Source organism: Tachyglossus aculeatus, chromosome X1 (assembly GCF_015852505.1).
Source record: "Tachyglossus aculeatus isolate mTacAcu1 chromosome X1, mTacAcu1.pri, whole genome shotgun sequence".
NCBI classification, from domain to species: domain Eukaryota; kingdom Metazoa; phylum Chordata; class Mammalia; order Monotremata; family Tachyglossidae; genus Tachyglossus; species Tachyglossus aculeatus.
Genome location: NC_052101.1, coordinates 116524233 through 116541306, shown reverse-complemented (window position 1 = coordinate 116541306; position 17074 = coordinate 116524233). Strand labels below are relative to the sequence as shown.

Below are 17074 nucleotides of genomic sequence, written 5' to 3'. Positions count from 1 at the left end.
CTGGGGCATCCATTCAACCCTTTGCATCAGAAATTCTTCTCTGTGTCTAACCTAAATCCCTCCTGCTGCAGTTTCTGTCCATTTCTTTGAGATTTGCCCTCCATAGGACCCCTCCTGAGAAGACAGTCACTAAGTACCCAAGTACAATCTTGTGTTCTGGGTGAAAGATCCTAGCACCCATGGATCTCATTTCCCACTCTGAGAGGCTGAATCATCCTGAAGTGAGCTAGTTATGAGAGCTGAAGCTTCCTGTTCTTCCTCCTATTCTCTGCTCTGCTTCCAAGTCACCTTGGTGACTTTGAGGGTCCTGGGCCTCCTCCTATCTTGTTCATCCCAGGTTGCGACCCCCAGGTCCAACCTGGTGTTTCTGATGGAGTTGGGGATGCCGAGTAGTCAAAGAGGCAGAGCACCCTGCCAATTGGGTGACAGGATCCTCAATCTGTCCCACACCCCTAATTCCCTCTCTTCTCATTCCTGGAGCTTCCCTGAGGACACTGTCCAGGAACAGGGGGGAGGATACCACATTGGCCTGCTCCTCTATGATAAGACACCAGGCACCATGAGCTCTGCCTTCAGGGTTTCCCAGAATAGGGACCCTTGAGAAAGTGGGACAGAGAGAGAGAGAGAGAGAGAGAGAGAGAGAGAGGGGGAGAGAGGGAGAGAGAGAGAGAGAGCGCTTTTTTGGATTGGTGTGTTAGGAGAGTGTCCCTTTAAGAGGGGAAATTCCCGAGAGAGAGCTAGAGTGAGAGAGAGAGAGAGAGCAGGGGAAATCTGTGGAAAGCCACAGCCTAAAGAGCATGCAACTCGCTTGAATGAAGCTACACTCGGTCAATAAACAAGTCATTTGTTGTTCGATTAAACTGAAGGTGACAGGATTGCCTCTCGATGAAGATGCACAAAGTGGCACCAGAAAGTGAACTGGAAACAGAATTCAAGCTAGTAAGTGAGAAAAAAAATCCCTGCTAGACCTGGAATAGTCCAGAGCATCCAGGGCCTTAAAATTAGCAGGGAATGCTGGACAGGATTTATACCAAAATTTGATTTGTTCCTGAGACCAAGTGGACTGAACCTACAAGATGCCATGATATTCCTAAAGATGACAGAGGAAAAGCTGTCTCTTCATTTAGAAGCATTCATTTATCAGAGCCCAAAAAGAGCAAAGAGAGAATTCAACTGTTTTCCCAAAGGCCAATTAGACACATGCATTAGATTAATGTCAATTTCCTGTACTATATCAAGCAGATGACAAAACTTTGGCTTACGGATTTGCAAGTCACAGCTGCAATTGGGAGCACAAGAAGATTCCTTCATGAGAGATCAAATAGGAATTGAACAGGAAATGTGCACATAGGGGAAAAAAACCCATAATAATAATAATAATAATAGCATTTATTTAATGCTTACTATGTGCAAAGCACTGTTCTAAGCGCTGAGGAGGTTACAAGGTGATCAGGTTGTCCCACGTGGGGCTCACAGTATTAATCCCCATTTTACAGTTGAGGTAACTGAGGCATAGAGCAGTTAAGTGACTTGCCCAAAGTCACACAGCTGACAAGTGGCGGAGCTGGGATTTGAACCCATGACCTCTGACTCCAAAGCCCGTGCTTTTTCCACTGAGCCACACTACTTTTCAGAAGTGGATAAACTGGATTTAAATAATGCCAATGGGCTAAAGCTGGTTGGGGGCGGGGGGGGGGGGGGGGGCAAGGGGAAGAGGAGACAGCCATACTGGCAGTTTCTTTTCTCCCATCCAACACCACTGGGATGAAGTCCCTAGAACAGTGCTCTGCACACAGTAAGCGCTCAACAAATACGATCGAATTAAGTCCCCAGCAGAAGTAGAGAACACTGGGAAGGCTGTGGCTGTTTCTCACCAAACACTCTTTTTATCTGAGAGATTTTCCCACTGATGATCAATGAGATTATATTCGTATTGTCCTATGTGTCTCTCCACCCTGTCTTAGACTGTGAACTCTTCGTGGGCCAAGGATCTCGTCTGGATTGATTTTCATGTAATTCCCCCAAGGCTTAATACAGAGCTCAATGTTAGAAATGATTAATGATAACAAAATCCAAACTGGATTGAGATGGCTCAAATAAGAAAACAGGACAATTGAGCAAGGATGGAAAAGACATTAAGTTGCCAAGAACAATGAGAGGAGCCATCTACCATAAAGAAGACCTGAATTTGGAAGACTCTGTTATTGCTGCAATGGAAAGAGTTATTTTGGCATTAGTTTATAACAGTAAAAGGAATAAAAAGGAAGCAATTTACAAGACATTAACTCCGTACTTATAAACACACAGGAAGACTGTAAAGATAAAAACAAATGGAAAACTCTAGATTGGAATATAAAGATAATATTTAAATGGAAGGGAAGTAGAGTTTTGGGTGTCTAAGCAATTATATACCCTAATACATTTGCATCCAGTTAAAAACTAAACCACACTATTCAAATATACAGAGGCAATACTCAGATTAAACCCCACAAGTAATATTTCAACCATGGGTTCTTGAGCTAGATCAGTATAATTTAAACATAAGGAAAAATTATAAAATTTATAGTTTTTAAGGGGAACAGGATGGCAATTTTGAGATTATAAACATGCTTAGTGGTCTAGTTAATTTAAAAAAGTATATAATTTGCCACAAGAAGGTAGTGTAAATGTTAAAAATAGATACCCAGAGGTATTTGAAGGCACAGTAAAGTAATACACCAGCCGAAGATGTAAGCTTATGAAAAATTACATTCTAGTAATACACACTCAGAGGAATGTACCATCACAAGAACAATTTAGCATATTAGAAATGCAGAATGGGTGCACTCAGAAACAGTAGGAAAACAGGGTGGATCACTGGATTTCAAAGAACTGAATAAATGCATTAGAAGAGGCCATTTCCCCACTCTTAAAAGAGATGAGTTTTTTTGATCAAATGACAGGGGCCAAGTACTTTCCTTCCCTAGATACTTCTTCAGGATTCTAATCGGGGCTGTGTTCTGCACTCCACGAATGCTTTAAAGTCTAAACATGTCCACTGATGGTGCCTGCCAACTCTGTTATATTTTACTCTCCCAAGCACTTAGTTCAGTGCTCTGCACACAGTAAGCACTCAATAAACAGAATTGATTGATGACATACTGATTGGGGAGCATCACTAGAGGAACCAGATAGGGGACAGATACGTGAGTATAAGCAAGAATGAAACAAAATAAAAATAAATGTAAATTGAGAGTGAAGGAAATGTCGTATTTAGGGGAAATTGTCAGGCAAACATGAAAACATGACTGTTCTAAAAGACAAGGCTTGTTTACAGGTGGAATAGGAAACTGTCACAACCACTATCAGCTGAGAAGAATAAAGCATTCAAGCACAGACAGCATGGTTTTGGACAAAAATGGGTGTAAGAAGATGAAGCTGGTGGAAACCAGAGGAACAGTGATGATACCGAGGGTGAAGACACCTGGAAGATCAGCTAGTCCAACTGAAACACTGCAAACCATTTAAATTGCTTGTTAATTTTAGCATATCTAATATGTTCATGTTTATAATTAACTAATTAAGGGGTAGATTTAAGAAAATACACTTTTAGGAGGGAAAGTGTCACAGAGGGACAGGAGGTGCAAGGAGAGCCAGCAGAAAGGGCAGAGGAAGTGAGAGTAGAGAGGCTCACTGCTGCTCAAAGGAGGTTTGAATTGTTAACTGCTGCTTAGTGAAACATGGAGTGACTGGATTGATTTCAGTAGAGATACACCACAGAACAGTGTGCCCAAGGGTACTGGCAAGTGCATGTTCCAGACTTGTATTCTGGAGTGTGGCTGTGTATATTTACTGGTGTGTGCGTTTCTGCACACATGTCTCCAAACATGACTGCTTAGACACATGTCTGCCTGTTTGCGCACAGCGCTTAGTACAGTGCTCTGCACATAGTAAGCGCTCAATAAATACGATTGATGATGATGATGATGATGGTGTGTGTGTGTGTGTTGTGTGTGTGTATGTTTCAGAGCCTCCACTCACCCAGTCTCCAGCTGTGATCAGAGCTCTGTGTCCACCTCTTTATTCAAATAGCTAAAGTGTCCTCATTCCAGCAGGGGAGGCGGTCAGCTCTCCCTCATTTCCAGTTCCCCGCTCCAAAGAGAAGATAAATATCTAGCAGGGACCCCTCCACCCCCACCCCTGCCCTTCCCATACCCCTGTTCTCCCCTCCTGAATATCAGGCAAACCAGCTGCAGTGAACTACAGCCCAGCTTAAACCTCATTAGAGATCTTTGCCATCCAAGCACCTCGGGTGAAGGAGGGGAGATGTCCCACAACCTCTGAGGCTGGGTCTGCCCCACCCAGCCATCCTCCTCCTTCTTCTCCGGCTGCTGGGAGGGCTGAGCTCAGATCATGAATGCCCCAAAGTAGGAGCGAGTCCCATCCTTGACCCTCACCAGCCTCTTCTTGGACACCCTGATAAAGATCTTCTCCTCCTCCTCCAAGTGGACAATACCCCCCAGGAAACTGTTGTCCCACCAGAGCTCATTGCCTGGCCGGTCACAGTAGGGCCTCCGGTTGATCATCAGCTCCATCTCCTCAGGATAGCGAGGCGTCCGCTTGTAGAGCCCATGGGTGATGAAGGTGTCCCCGTCCCTCCGCCCAGACGAGCAGCTGATATCCCCCAACTGCACCTTCGAGTAGACAAAATAATAACCGGGGTGTGTGCAGATAAGCGATCCTTCGTGGTAGCTCATGCTGTGCAGGAAGGCCAGACCCAGGCTTGGTTCCCAGAGCAGTCCGCTCTCACCCACCAGACTGTAGTTGGCACCTGAGAGAGAGAGAAAGTCAGTCAATCAATCAATCAATAGTACTTCTTGAGCACTTAGTGTGGGCAGAGTATTGGACTAAATGCTTGGGAGAGAGAGGGAATCAATCAATCGATCATATTTATCGAGCATTTACAGTTTGTAGGGCACTGGACTAAGTGTTTGGGAGAGCACAGTATAACAGAGTTGGTAGACACCTTCCCTGCCCAGAAGGAGCTTACAGTCTAGAGGGAGGGAATTATAGTCTAGAGTCACTGAATTAGCCTCGGCAGCAGTAGCAGCAGCATTGACTGAAGTCTATTGGGTGCAGAACACTGTGCTAGGCGCTTGGAGAGCTGACAGACTTCTACAAAACATTAAACTCCCCTCGACCACTTGAGGGTCTTACTGCCTAATTGGGGAGACAAGCACACCTAAGACAATGAATGTTGAAACAGAGAAGCAGCACAGCCTCGTGGAAAGTGCAGAGAGTTGGGAGTCAGGAGACCTGGGTTCTAATCCCATCTCCATCACCTGCCTGCTGGGTGACTTTGGGTGAGTCACTTAACTTCTCTGGACCCCTATTTTCTCATCTGTAAAATGGGATAGCTGTTCTCCCTCCCCCTTAGACTCTGAACTCAAAGAGGGACAGGAACTGTGTCCTATCTGATGATCTTGTATCTGCTCCAGTGCTTGTCACAGTGCTTGGCACATAATATGCACTTAAAATTTTATTTTGTTGGTATGTTTGGTTCTGTTCTCTGTCTCCCCCTTTTAGACTGTGAGCCCACTATCGGGTAGGGACTGTCTCTATGTGATGCCAATTTGTACTTCCCAAGCGCTTAGTACAGTGCTCTGCACATAGTAAGCGCTCAATAAATACGATTGATTGATTGATTGATTAATAAATGCCATAATTTATTATTATTAGTAGTAATATTGTTATTATTGCCTTTATTATTGCAATCAATATCCAGAAAAGTACATGGAGGGCTGAGATCGCTGAGGAGAATGGCCCAACTGAGATGATGGGGGGGATGAATCAGTGAAGGTTTATCGGCAGAGGCAATTTTTAGGGACATCTTTGAAGAAGGGGAAGGATGCAATTTAGCGAAGTGACAGGGTGGAGAATGTTCCAGGCAAAGGAGGTGGCAGGGGGTGGGGAGAGGAAGGGGAGGTGTGAGCAATAAGTCAGAGGTGGGAGCGAAGAAAGCAATAACGGGATGAGGCACCTGAAGTGTCTCATATTAACAGCATGACCTGGTGGAAAGAGTCCAGACTTGGGAGCCAGAAGGACCAGTGCTTAGAACAGTGCTTGACACAGAGTAAGTGCTTAACGAATACCACCATCATCATCATCATCGTCATCACCATCATCATCACTGTGGTATTTAAGTGCTCACTCCGGGCAAAGCACTGTACTAAGCCCTGAAGTAGACACAAGATCATCAGGTCACACATGAGGCTCACAGTCTAAGTAGGAAGGAGAACAGGTATTGAATCTCTCTGGACGGGTAAGTATCTCAATGCCAAAAAGGAGTCCTGGGGAGAGGCAAGTCAGGTAACGTGTGGGGTTAATTGGGAACTGCTTCGCAGAGGAAGTAGCCTTTCATTCATTCAATCGTATTTAATACGTTTAATACGTATTTAATCGTATTCAGCCTTGTGTAGCAACTTAAAGGGGAGGGGCACTAATTAACAGGATCAGATAGACCGTCCCATCCACAAGGGAGAACAAGGACATTGGGTTCTAATTCTGACTCCACCACTTGTCTGCTGTGTGACCTTGGGCAAGTCATTTAACTGCTCTGTGCCTCAGTTACCTCGTCTATAAAATGGGGATTAAGACTGTGAGCCCTATGAGGGACAAGGACTGTGTCCAACCTGACTAACTTGTATCTACCCCATCGCTTAATACAGTGCCTGACACATAGTAAGCACTTAACAAATACCATAAAAAAAGGACCAAAGTTGAGGTTGGCTCAGAAGGGGCATTTTGGCAGAGAGTGGGAGGTGAGAACCAGCCAGAGCCCCTACTTTTTCATATCCATCTTCTCTCTCCATTACCCCACCCCTCCTTGTAAGCAGCGTGGCCTAGTAGAAAGAGCTCGGGTCTGTGAAACAAAGGACCTGTGTTCTAATCCGGATTCTTCCACTCGTCTGCTGTGTGATCTTGGGCAAGTCATTTCCCTTCTCTGGGCCTTAGTTTCCTCATGTGTAAAATGGGGATCCAATACCTGTTCTCCCTCTCGCTTAGACTGTAAGTCCCGGGTGGGACAGGGACTGCATCTGACCTAGTTAACTTGTATCTACCCTAGAGCTTAGGGTAAATAAATACCATCATCACCCTCACTCTCATTGGCCCCCATCCCCATCTTCATGCTCCTCCTCATCACTACCCCTGACATGATTCCATCACTCAGTAATAATAATGGTATTTATGGAGAACCTACTGAGTACAGTGCATTAGAGTAGGTGCTTAGGAAAGTCCAAGGCCCTTTCTGGAAATTTCAGAGCAGGTGGAGAGCCCCGAGTCAGTTCCCTGACTCCCATCCCACCCCCACCCTCAGCCTCCCATCCACTCCCCTTCCACCCTCCCCAGCGGCTGCATACCTGTGAGATGGGCTGCTGGCTTGTCTTGCTGTGATTTACGCTCTAGGGAGAGGTCAAAGAGGTTAAGAGTCAGGGGGAGGCTTGTTTCTTTGTGAGGGTGAAGGGCTGGAGGAGAAGGGAAAGGGGCACTCAGTGGAGTAGCCCTTCCCAAGACTTGGTCAAATTGGCCGGTGGACAGAGTTCAAAAGGTCAAGGGTTAGAGGTTACCTGCCTTTCTTAGGTCTCCTAGCAGAACAGATCAGGGGCTGCTTAGGACTCTCTAGCTTTCTCCATATGGAATCCCAGACTCCTTAAATCAGGAGGGGCCTGGTGAAGTCTCTGTCTCCATTCCCCTGCCTCCAGGCAGGTTAGCATCCAGACTCTACCAGGCTAAAGAGCCCCAGAGCAGAAGAGGGTCCCAGCTCCTGGGGTAACCTATCTAATACCTTTGTACTTTGGTTTGTGTTTCTGTTTTCCCAATCCCTGCCCTTTCCCTGCCCTGCCCCAGTTATCCCCGTCACTGTCCCTGACTCATCCCTGGCTTACAGATTTCCTCTTAAACCCCAAACTTCTGCCTTCTGGTCCTTGCATGGACCAAGCTTTCTGCTTTCCTCCTAACTCTCCTACACTCTCTGCCCACCAGTCCTCTACCACTTCCTCCATCCTAAACCTGGCCCTACGGGGAAATTGGGTAGAGTAGTAGTAGTAATCGTAGTAGTAGTAGTAGTAAGAGGAGGAATAGGAGTACTAGGAGCAGCAGCAGTGGTAGTAGTAACAGAAGCAATGTGGTCTAGTGGATAGACCACAGGCCTGGGAATCAGAGGACCTGCATTCTCATCCTGGCTCCTCCATTTGTCTGCTGTCTGACCTTGGGCTACCACTTTACTTCTCTGGGCCTCAGTTACCTCAACTGTAAAAATGGGGATTAAGACTGTGAACCCACTGTGGGACATGGACTGTGTCCAACCTGATGATCTTATATCTATCCCAGCTCTTAACAAATACCATATAAAAAAAGTGGTATCAGTAGTAGTAGTAATAGTATTTATTAAGTGCTTTCAGTGTGCCAAGGACTGTACTAAGCCCTGGGAAAGAATCCATGGGTGAGCATTAGACAGGGTCCCTGGCCCTCAAAGGTAGGTCCGGCCGGCCCAGGTCCCAAGCTAGGCTTGACAGGAGCGTACGTTGCTGGACCATCCAGATGGCTGTTTGTCTGTCTGCCTGGGAACATGAAACTCCGGGGTTTGCGCAAAGCCCCAGCCCCATTGGGCAACAGGATTCCCAGCTGGGTGCCTGAGAAGGAGGGTAGGGGAGGAAGGCCAGGGAAGGGGCAGCTGGAGGAAGAAGATAGGGCCAGGGTGGGGCAGCTGCTACAAACAAGAGTCATGGAAACCGAATGCAGAAGCTATGGGCAAGGAGCAGAATCTTCCCACCCTGGTCTCCGACCACTGGCCTGGCCCTCTGCCCAAGTCCCTGCTCTGTTCTATTGCTTTGACCCTCATCCTAGTTGTAGCCCTGGATGAATCAATCAATCAGTCAATCAATCAATCAATCATTCAGTCAATTGATCGATCAGGAAAGTCTGTGTTATCTGTGCATGTGTGTGTGTTCATGTGCATATAGGTGTGTGCAGTCAGGGTGTGTGTGTGCGTGGGTGAGACCTGAAGCCCTGAACAGGCAGGTTAAAGGCAGGTTCCTCTCCTGAGTGCCCTCAGTGTGGGGGGCACTGGGCCAGAGGGCAGAGATTGGACCTGCATCATCAAGTGGGCATTTGCCTCCTAAGTACCCCATGAGGGGGTTGGCAACAGTGCCCAGCGGCCCTGGCCTCTAACCCACACTCACCTTGCACCATCTTCTCCAAGGAGCTGTGGTCTCCGCTCTGAAACCCAAAGAGTCAGAGTTGTGGGGCTTGCCCTCCCCGCATGCTCCTTCTCTCACCCGCTGACTCCCAGCAGGCAAACCGTGGAGTCAGGGGCAAGGAAGCCGTCCGAGGAATTCCCTTCTCCCTCCCCTCCCAGTCCCAGAGCTGCTGAGCCAGTTGGCTGTTAGGTGAGGCTCTGGGGGTGAGGGACCGGGCGGGACATGTGGAGTAAGAGGCCTGTAATCTGGGCAGCGCCTGGTGGAGCCAAACCACCCTGGAGTCTAATCGGCTGGGGGACAATCTGGGAACCAGGAGGATCTGTCTGGGCCTAGGGTTGGGGTGAAGGGGTCACTCCTCCCTGTCCCCCAGCTCCTGTCCCCTCACCTCCACTAAGGGAGGTCCCACGTGGGCATCAACTAGGGCACACATCACACAGACACTGAACTTCCGGCACGTGGAAAGCCTGTTGAGACACATGCATATAGACTTATATACTAACTCATGTACACAAATTCACACATGTATTCACACACACACACACACACACACACACACACTCACAGAGTCACACACCATCTGAGAGAGAGAATGAGAAAAAAACAGGTATACCAATAAGAGCAACCACAGAGATATACAATCCACTTTCAGAGGTACAGTGGGGCACCCAGGAACAGAAATAGACACCCCACACACACACACACATACAGTCACAAACACACACACACACACAGTTGAACACACCAAATTCTCAGATACTGGCTTACAGACATCCTAGTTCTGACACACAACTACTCACACCGCATGCTCTCCCGATGCCCTGCTTGTCTTTTGGGGGCTTGGGCCCATCCTCCCACAGGCTCTACTCACCGCCATCTGGGCACTGATCCCCTTTAGGTTCCTGTGGAGGCCCAGCAAAAAATATGCCTCACTGGCCACTCCGATCAGTGCCAGCAGCACCAGGATCCCCAGGGCCAACTGTGTCCACTGACATGTCCGCCGTTTGCTCAGTCGTGGTGGGGCAAAGGGCAAGTCCTGCTGCCCATCCACAACGAAGACCGAAGGATGCACGATCTGCTCCTCCATCCCTGTCCGCTTCTGCTCTAAAGGTGCCCGCGACTCAGCTCGATGCCAGGTGAGTGTCCCCACTGTTCAGCTCCAGTGCCGGAGAAGGCGCCCGCTGGCAGGCTCTGGTGCTGGGCTCCACGAGTGCCAGATAATAGTCCTGGGGCTCTGAGGGACTGTGCGTTTCCTTGGCTGACCCGAGTGAAAGTTGAGAGAAGCAGTGGGTGCAGGTTCTGGGGAGGAAACCACGCTATGACCTCACCCCCACCCCCACCCCCCGGTTCGCCCGCCTGCTGTACTTTCCTCTTGCTCACCACATTTGTTCTGCTCCCCACCCCCAGGTTGCCGCCCGCATGGCGGCCTCAGTGCTCTGGTCCCCCTTAACCCTGACTTCTTTAAGTTGTCTCCTCCCCGTTTTCCCCGTCTGCCCTCACCACCTCCCCTTCCTCCACACGATAGATCCACCACCATGCACACGAAGAGTTTCCACGCCGCATGAGCCGTCAGGGAATCTTCCCCTGGGACAATCTGGGGTGACCACAAGACCCATGATCTAAAAGAAGTCAGACAGCAGATCAAAAGAGAAATGAGGTGCGGAGACGGAGGAGGAACTGGTTCATCTCCGAAGCCAGGGAAGGCACCTGCTACCCAGTTTTGATGCCAGGTGGGGTGTCCACTGGGCTCCGTTTCCGCTAGGGCTCTGGGCCCGAGGGGCAGGGGGACAGGGGATCTGACTGTGTTAAGGGCAGACAGCAGCTTAAGCTCAGGGGGGTGAGTGCAGGAGGCTGGTGAGACCATAGGAGGAGGGGGTTAGGATGGTGGGGATTGGGGCAAGGAGCTGGTCTCAGGGCCTAGAATAAGCGTACCGGCCCCTCCAGACCCTCCCTTTCCAGTTCCGACTGTCGTGAAGGATGAGATTGGGATCCCAGGGAGAGGGACTCCAGAAGGAGATTCGAACCTGGAACTGGTGAGGCCGTTTGGTTGGGAAGCTGTGTGGCCTAGTGGAAAGAGCATGGGCCTGACAGTCACAAGACCCAGGTTCTAATCCTGGCTCTCTTCCCAGGCTGCTGTGTGACTTTGGCCTTCCCAGTCTGAGCCCCCTCCTTCCTCTCCCCCTCCGCCCCCTCCCTATCCCCCCCGCCTTACCTCCTTCCCCTCCCCACAGCACCTGTATATATGTATATATGTTTGTACATATTTATTACTCTATTTATTTATTTACTTGTACATATTTATTCTATTTATTTTATTTGGTTTATATGTTTTGTTTTGTTGTCTGTCTCCCCCTTCTAGACTGTGAGCCCGCTGTTGGGTAGGGACCGTCTCTATATTTTGCCAACTTGTACCACCCAAGTGCTTAGTACAGTGCTCTGCACACAGTAAGTGCTCAATAAAAACGATTGAATGAATGAATGAATCTCTGGGAGGCTACCATATGGAACAATCAATGGTGCTGACTGAGCACTTCTTGTGTGTAGAACCCAGTACTAAGTACTTGTGAGAGTCCAATAGAGTGAGGTGACAAGATGCCTTGCCCTCCAAGGAGCACCAGCCCTGGTTATGGTCTATAGGGCCAAGGAAATAGAAGAGTAGCAGCTTCACATCAGCCTTCCACTTGAGACAGGCAGACAGACAGAGAGCACTTCAGCTCCTTCATCAGCTAATGTCTAACTGCTCTGCCAATTTCTGTCTTCTGCAGCCATGCTAATGAGTAGTGATCACAGGCCAGACAAAAAAAATTCAGGGAGCAGGACTGAAAGAAATCAGGCAGTGGACTGAAAATTAATTCGGTGGCCAGCCATTCAGGGGAGAGGATTCAGGAGTGAGGGTTGGCTTGAGGGTTTCTGGGGCCTGGGTTTTTCTTCCCTCACCATCTTGGGACCAGTGTCTAATAATCAAAATAATGATGATAATAATAACAGCAGTATCCTTTAAGTGCTTTCTGTATGCCAAGCACTGTACTAACCACTGTTGGGTTAATAACAATAATAATAACAATAATGATGGTATTTGTTAAGTGCTTACTATGTGCCAAGCACTGTTCTAAACACTGGGTAGATACAAGGTAATCAGGTTATCCTACATGGAGCTCACAGTCTTAATCCCCATTTTCCAGTTGAGGTAACTGAGGCCCAGAGGAGTTAAGTGACGTGCCCAAAGTCACACAGCTGATAAATGGCAGAGCTGGGATTAGAACCCATGACCTCAGACTCCCAAACCCGTGCTCTTTCCACTAAGCCACGCTGCTTCTCAATCAATCGATCGTATTTATTGAGTGCTTACTGTGTGCAAAGCCCTGTACTAGGCACTCAGCAGAGTTGGTAGACACGTTTCCTGCCCACAACAAGTTTACAGTCTCACCAAGTTATCTTTATTTGGGAGTCCAGTGCCTCTGCTCTCAATCCTTGGCTGAAGGAACAGAGCCCATTACGCTGGGAGCAGCCCTCCAGCTCTCTTGTACAGGTCCAGCCCTGCCCGCTCTTAGCCTCCGAGCACACTGCTCCCCCAACTCTCACCCCCATCCCAGGCTCAGGGGCTTGGAGACACTGGGCGTAAGAGTTTGCTCAAGGGGAGAGCTTGATAACCACCTTGGGAAACTGGACTGATGTTGGTCAATACAGAACCTTAAGGAAAAGCCACCCAGGAGACGAAGAACCCTGTCTCTCTGTCCCAGCCGCCCCCCTCCCCACCAATCCAGGAAGAGACAACCCTGAGCCCTCCACTGTGGGGTCCCCCATCCCACCCCCTCACCACCCCCGCTGTTCCCTAGCTGTGGTTGCAGCGTCAGAAAGCATCACTGCACACACTCCTCCTGGTTGCCCCCACCAGACCCCAAGACTGCTAACTTACCCCCACATCCTTCCCCTGGGTACCTGGACCTTTTCTAGGAAGCTCTGAGACACCCCCCTTCTCAAACTTGGGGAGGGATGGGGGTGGGGCAGGTATTTGGGGGGGACGGGAGGGGGTGGCAGCATAAACAGGAAGCTGCTGTGGTCAGACTTGCGCCAGAACCCGGAAGCACCTGCCCAGGGCAGACCCACCCAGGCGGAACTCTCTTTCCCTTTTTGTCTCCTAGGCATGACCAAGCCAGCCTGGAGATAGAGCCAGGGCAGGAGATGGAGCCTAACCAAGCTTTTTTGTTTTTCCTGGCTGACCCAGTTCAACCCACCCAACCTGGTGGGGGTGGGGCAGGGGACTGACCACTTGACCACCATGCAAATGAGGAAAGCCAAGCTGCCTGCCAAAAAGCAGCGGGCATTCTGGAATCACCAGCCCAGGTACTGAACTGAGAGGCCTCCCACTTCCATCCTGAAGATGCCCGTGGGTAGGGGCTCATGTCTTAGAGCTGCCCTCTGCCCTGGGACCTTATCCTTTCATCCCCCTCTGTGAGCGAGGGAGGGAGGAAGGAAGGGAGGGAAGGGTGGGAGGAGTTGGGGGGAGTATTCAGGGCAGGCTCCCTTCCGAAACCATCAGAACCCCAAGGACCACACCAGCAGAGAACCAGGGTAAGAAATGAACCTGCTAGAATTTATTTCAAAACAACCAGCTTGAGGGGTTGGGGGGGGGTGGGGGGTGGCACAAGGGAGGAGAGGAGAGGAGGAAGATGTGAGGGCCCTCTGGTCCCGGGGACTCCTAGTTGGGGCAGCCAAAAGACACCATGTTCTCAGCGAAAGAGGCCAGTTCCTGGCATTTCTGCTGATAGTTCTCATCCTGGCATTCGTCCTCATTGGGCCACATCTCAATCCAGGTGTCTTTGCTGATGATGTAGCTGTACCTGAGTTAGGAGGAAGGGGTGAGTGACTTGAACCCCTTTCTCCAGGCCGGGCCCAGGGAGAGGGGGACAGGATGGGATTCTGAAGGTGCTAAATCTGCCCCTGGCTGCACCCAAGGGACACAGATTTAATGGACAACCGGAGGTACCCAGGACTGAGAGTCCTAACTAGTGAAAGACTGGGCAGACTGGGGGAGGAGGCCTGGCGTCATCTTGGTACCACCCTCGCCCACCCTGAGCATCACCCTATGGCCCTAGGAGGTACCCAGTCCCACTTTCAGGCTCTTACTCGGGTTTCCTGTACCACAGGTCCGTGCTGACTCCCCAGATCAGGTACTCCCGCCCAACCTCCATCTTCAGCGTCTTGCGGCATTTAACGTGGCTGATGAACTTGCGCTTTTGTTTCAGAAGTTTCTCGTCGGAACCTGGGGAGAGGGCAGGTAGGTGGTAGAAGGGGATCAGCCAGAGGAAATGGGGAACATGGGGGACCTAGCTGGATGGGGGAGTTGGGATTGGGAAGCTGGACGAAGGAGAGAGAAGGCAGAGAGAGGATGGAGCAAAAGAGAGAGGACAAAGGAAAGGAAAAATGGTTGAGGAGTGACATAGAGACAAAGCGCACACAGAATCACAGGGAGAAGAATGTAGAGATGGAAAAAGGCAAAAGGCCCTCCAGAGAAACAGAGACATACAAAGACAGAGACACAGAAGACTTTGGTAGATATAAGACCATTAACAATGCCACCCTGGCTCAATGCCATGGTCCATCCAGCCCAGAACTCTGTCTCGGACAGTGGCCCCAGGATGCTTGGAGGAACCAGGTGACCTTCCCAACTGCAGAGTTAGGGATGAACAATCCAACACCCCTTATTTTCCCTCTCTACACTCCCCAAATTTCCACCTAGCAGCCCATTATGGACCTCTTGTCCATTAATAAATCCAAGCCCCTCTTGAACCTATTTCTAGACTGTGAGCCCACTGTTGGGTAGGGACCGTCTCTATATGTTGCCAACTTGTACTTCCCAAGTGCTTAGTACAGTGCTCTGCACACAGTAAGCACTCAATAAATACGATTGATTGATTGGTATTTTCAATCTGCACAGCTTCCTGTGGGAACAAATTGCATACATTTACCACCTGCCACATGAAAGATGGTTTCCTGTTGGTGGCTGGAGACTCAGTGAGTGTACCTGGTCCTGGGTGGTGGGGCTCGGCGAATGACAATTCTGAGTGGGCCTTATTTCACTCTTCCTGGTTTTATAGACTTCAATTTTAAAGCCCTCCCCACCCCTGGGCCCCAAACTGTGTCTTTGCAGGGTGAAGAGTCACAACCCTTTCGGCCTCTCCTTAGAGAAGCAGCGTGGCTCAGTGGAAAGAGCATGGGCTTTGGAGTCAGAGTCATGGGATCAAATCCCGGCTCTGCCAATTGTCAGCTGTGTGACTTTGGACAAGTCATTTAACTTCTCTGTGCCTCAGTTACCTCATCTGTAAAATGGGGATTAAGACTGTGAGCCCCCCGTGGGACAACCTGATCACCTTGTAACCTCCCCAGTGCTTAGAACAGTGCTTGGCACATAGTAAGTGCTAAATAAATGCCATTATTATTATTATTAATTCATTCAATCATATTTATTATAATAATGATGGCATTTGTTAAGTGCTTACTATGTGCCAAGCACTGTTCTAAGTGCTGGTGCTTACTGTGTGCAGAGCACTGTACTAAGCACTTGGGAAAGAACAATAAAATAATAAACAGTGACAATCCCTGCCCACAATGAGCTCTCCTCATAAAGGAGCCCCTTGGTTGTCCTCTTCTGTACCTCCTCCAGCTCTATTCTGTCTTTCCTATGGTGTGGTAACCAGAAACAGCCCCCAGTATTTCAGGGGTGGGTGCACCAGGGTTTTAAAAATCATTATTATTATTGTTATTATTATTGTTATTTTCATTATCGTTATTATGGTAGTTGTTAAGAGCTTACTATGTGTCGAGCACTGTTCTAAACTCTGGTTAATCTGCTCAGACACAAGGGACTCATAGTCTAAGTGGGAGGGAGAACTGGTATTCAATCTTCATTTTACAGATCAGGAAACTCAGCCATTTGTTGGGTTTCTTATCCCCTTCCGGATGCTTCTCTGGGGAGATTGAGTGGACAGAGAGGTAGAACACAGATACAGGACCAAGTTGGATTGGGAAGCAGCAGCTGGGAAGAGGCCTGGGATGGGAAAAGGGGCTAGAACAGGAGCTAGCATCTGAGCCAGACAATCAATCTGCCCATTCTCTCAGCTCTCTCTCTCTCTCTCTCTCTCTCTCTCTCTCTCTGCCCACTCATTTCTGCCTCTGCCTGCCCAACTCTCTTTGTCTCTGCCTCTGTCTGCCCATATCTCCTGCCCCCTCTCTTTGTCTCTGTCTCCATCTTCTCATCTCTGTCTCCGCCTCTGCCTCACCTGACTTGATGATAGAGATGATCTCCATCACGTAGTTGTCGTGGCTGCTGGATTCCTCAATCTTAATCAGCTTGGTCTTGTAGACTGAGGAGTAAAGCAGAGAGGTTGGAAGTCACCGGGGGGAGGGGCCACATAGTCACGGAGGGGCACCAGATGGAACTGCTAGGCTGGGCTGAGTAGGCGAGGGGTTGGGAGGAGCTGGGGAAGGGAAAAAGGGGAGAGCGGGACGGGGCGGGAGTCAGACTCACCATAATCCACCCCAGGCTCACAGGCCTCATCGATCCGCTTCTCTATGGAGATCTTGTCTGCCATCTGCTGCAGGAAGCAGTTTTCTGGGGGTACAGGGAAGGTGGGTGAGGCCTGCCCCCCCAGGCAACCAGCCAAAGCCCAAGGCCCCAGGACCGGGAGGAGAAGGGAGGAGCCAACCGAACTCATGGTGCCCCAGTTACAAGCAGGGTGGCCACTGGAACTGGCTGAAGTTCCAAGAGTGTCAGCAGTGGGGAGAGAGGGGTGGAGGCCCACCTATCCAGAATGGATTAAAAAAAAGCCAGCCTCTCC

At 49.4% G+C, this 17074-nt stretch overlaps 2 protein-coding genes across 2 annotated transcripts in view; both read right to left on the bottom strand.

Moving 5' to 3' along the window:
- Positions 1-4215: 4215 nt before the first annotated feature.
- On the bottom strand, positions 4216-10330 carry TNFSF14 (TNF superfamily member 14). Its single transcript, XM_038740401.1, has 4 exons — positions 10108-10330; positions 9222-9258; positions 7401-7442; positions 4216-4810 (listed from the first exon to the last, which is right to left on the bottom strand). The coding sequence occupies exons 1-4, from the start codon at positions 10321-10323 to the stop codon at positions 4386-4388; spliced, it is 720 nt and encodes a 239-aa protein (XP_038596329.1). The 5' UTR covers positions 10324-10330; the 3' UTR covers positions 4216-4385.
- A 3479-nt stretch (positions 10331-13809) lies between these two features.
- The window catches only part of LOC119950400 (complement C3-like), a 28833-nt gene continuing 25568 nt past the window's right edge, over positions 13810-17074 (bottom strand). The window contains exons 38-41 of the mRNA XM_038772759.1: positions 16765-16848; positions 16517-16600; positions 14364-14499; positions 13810-14077 (exon numbers count right to left, since the gene is read on the bottom strand). Of these exons, the coding sequence (XP_038628687.1) occupies positions 13936-14077; positions 14364-14499; positions 16517-16600; positions 16765-16848 (446 nt within the window). The 3' untranslated portion in view covers positions 13810-13935. The remainder of the gene's footprint in view (positions 14078-14363; positions 14500-16516; positions 16601-16764; positions 16849-17074) is intronic.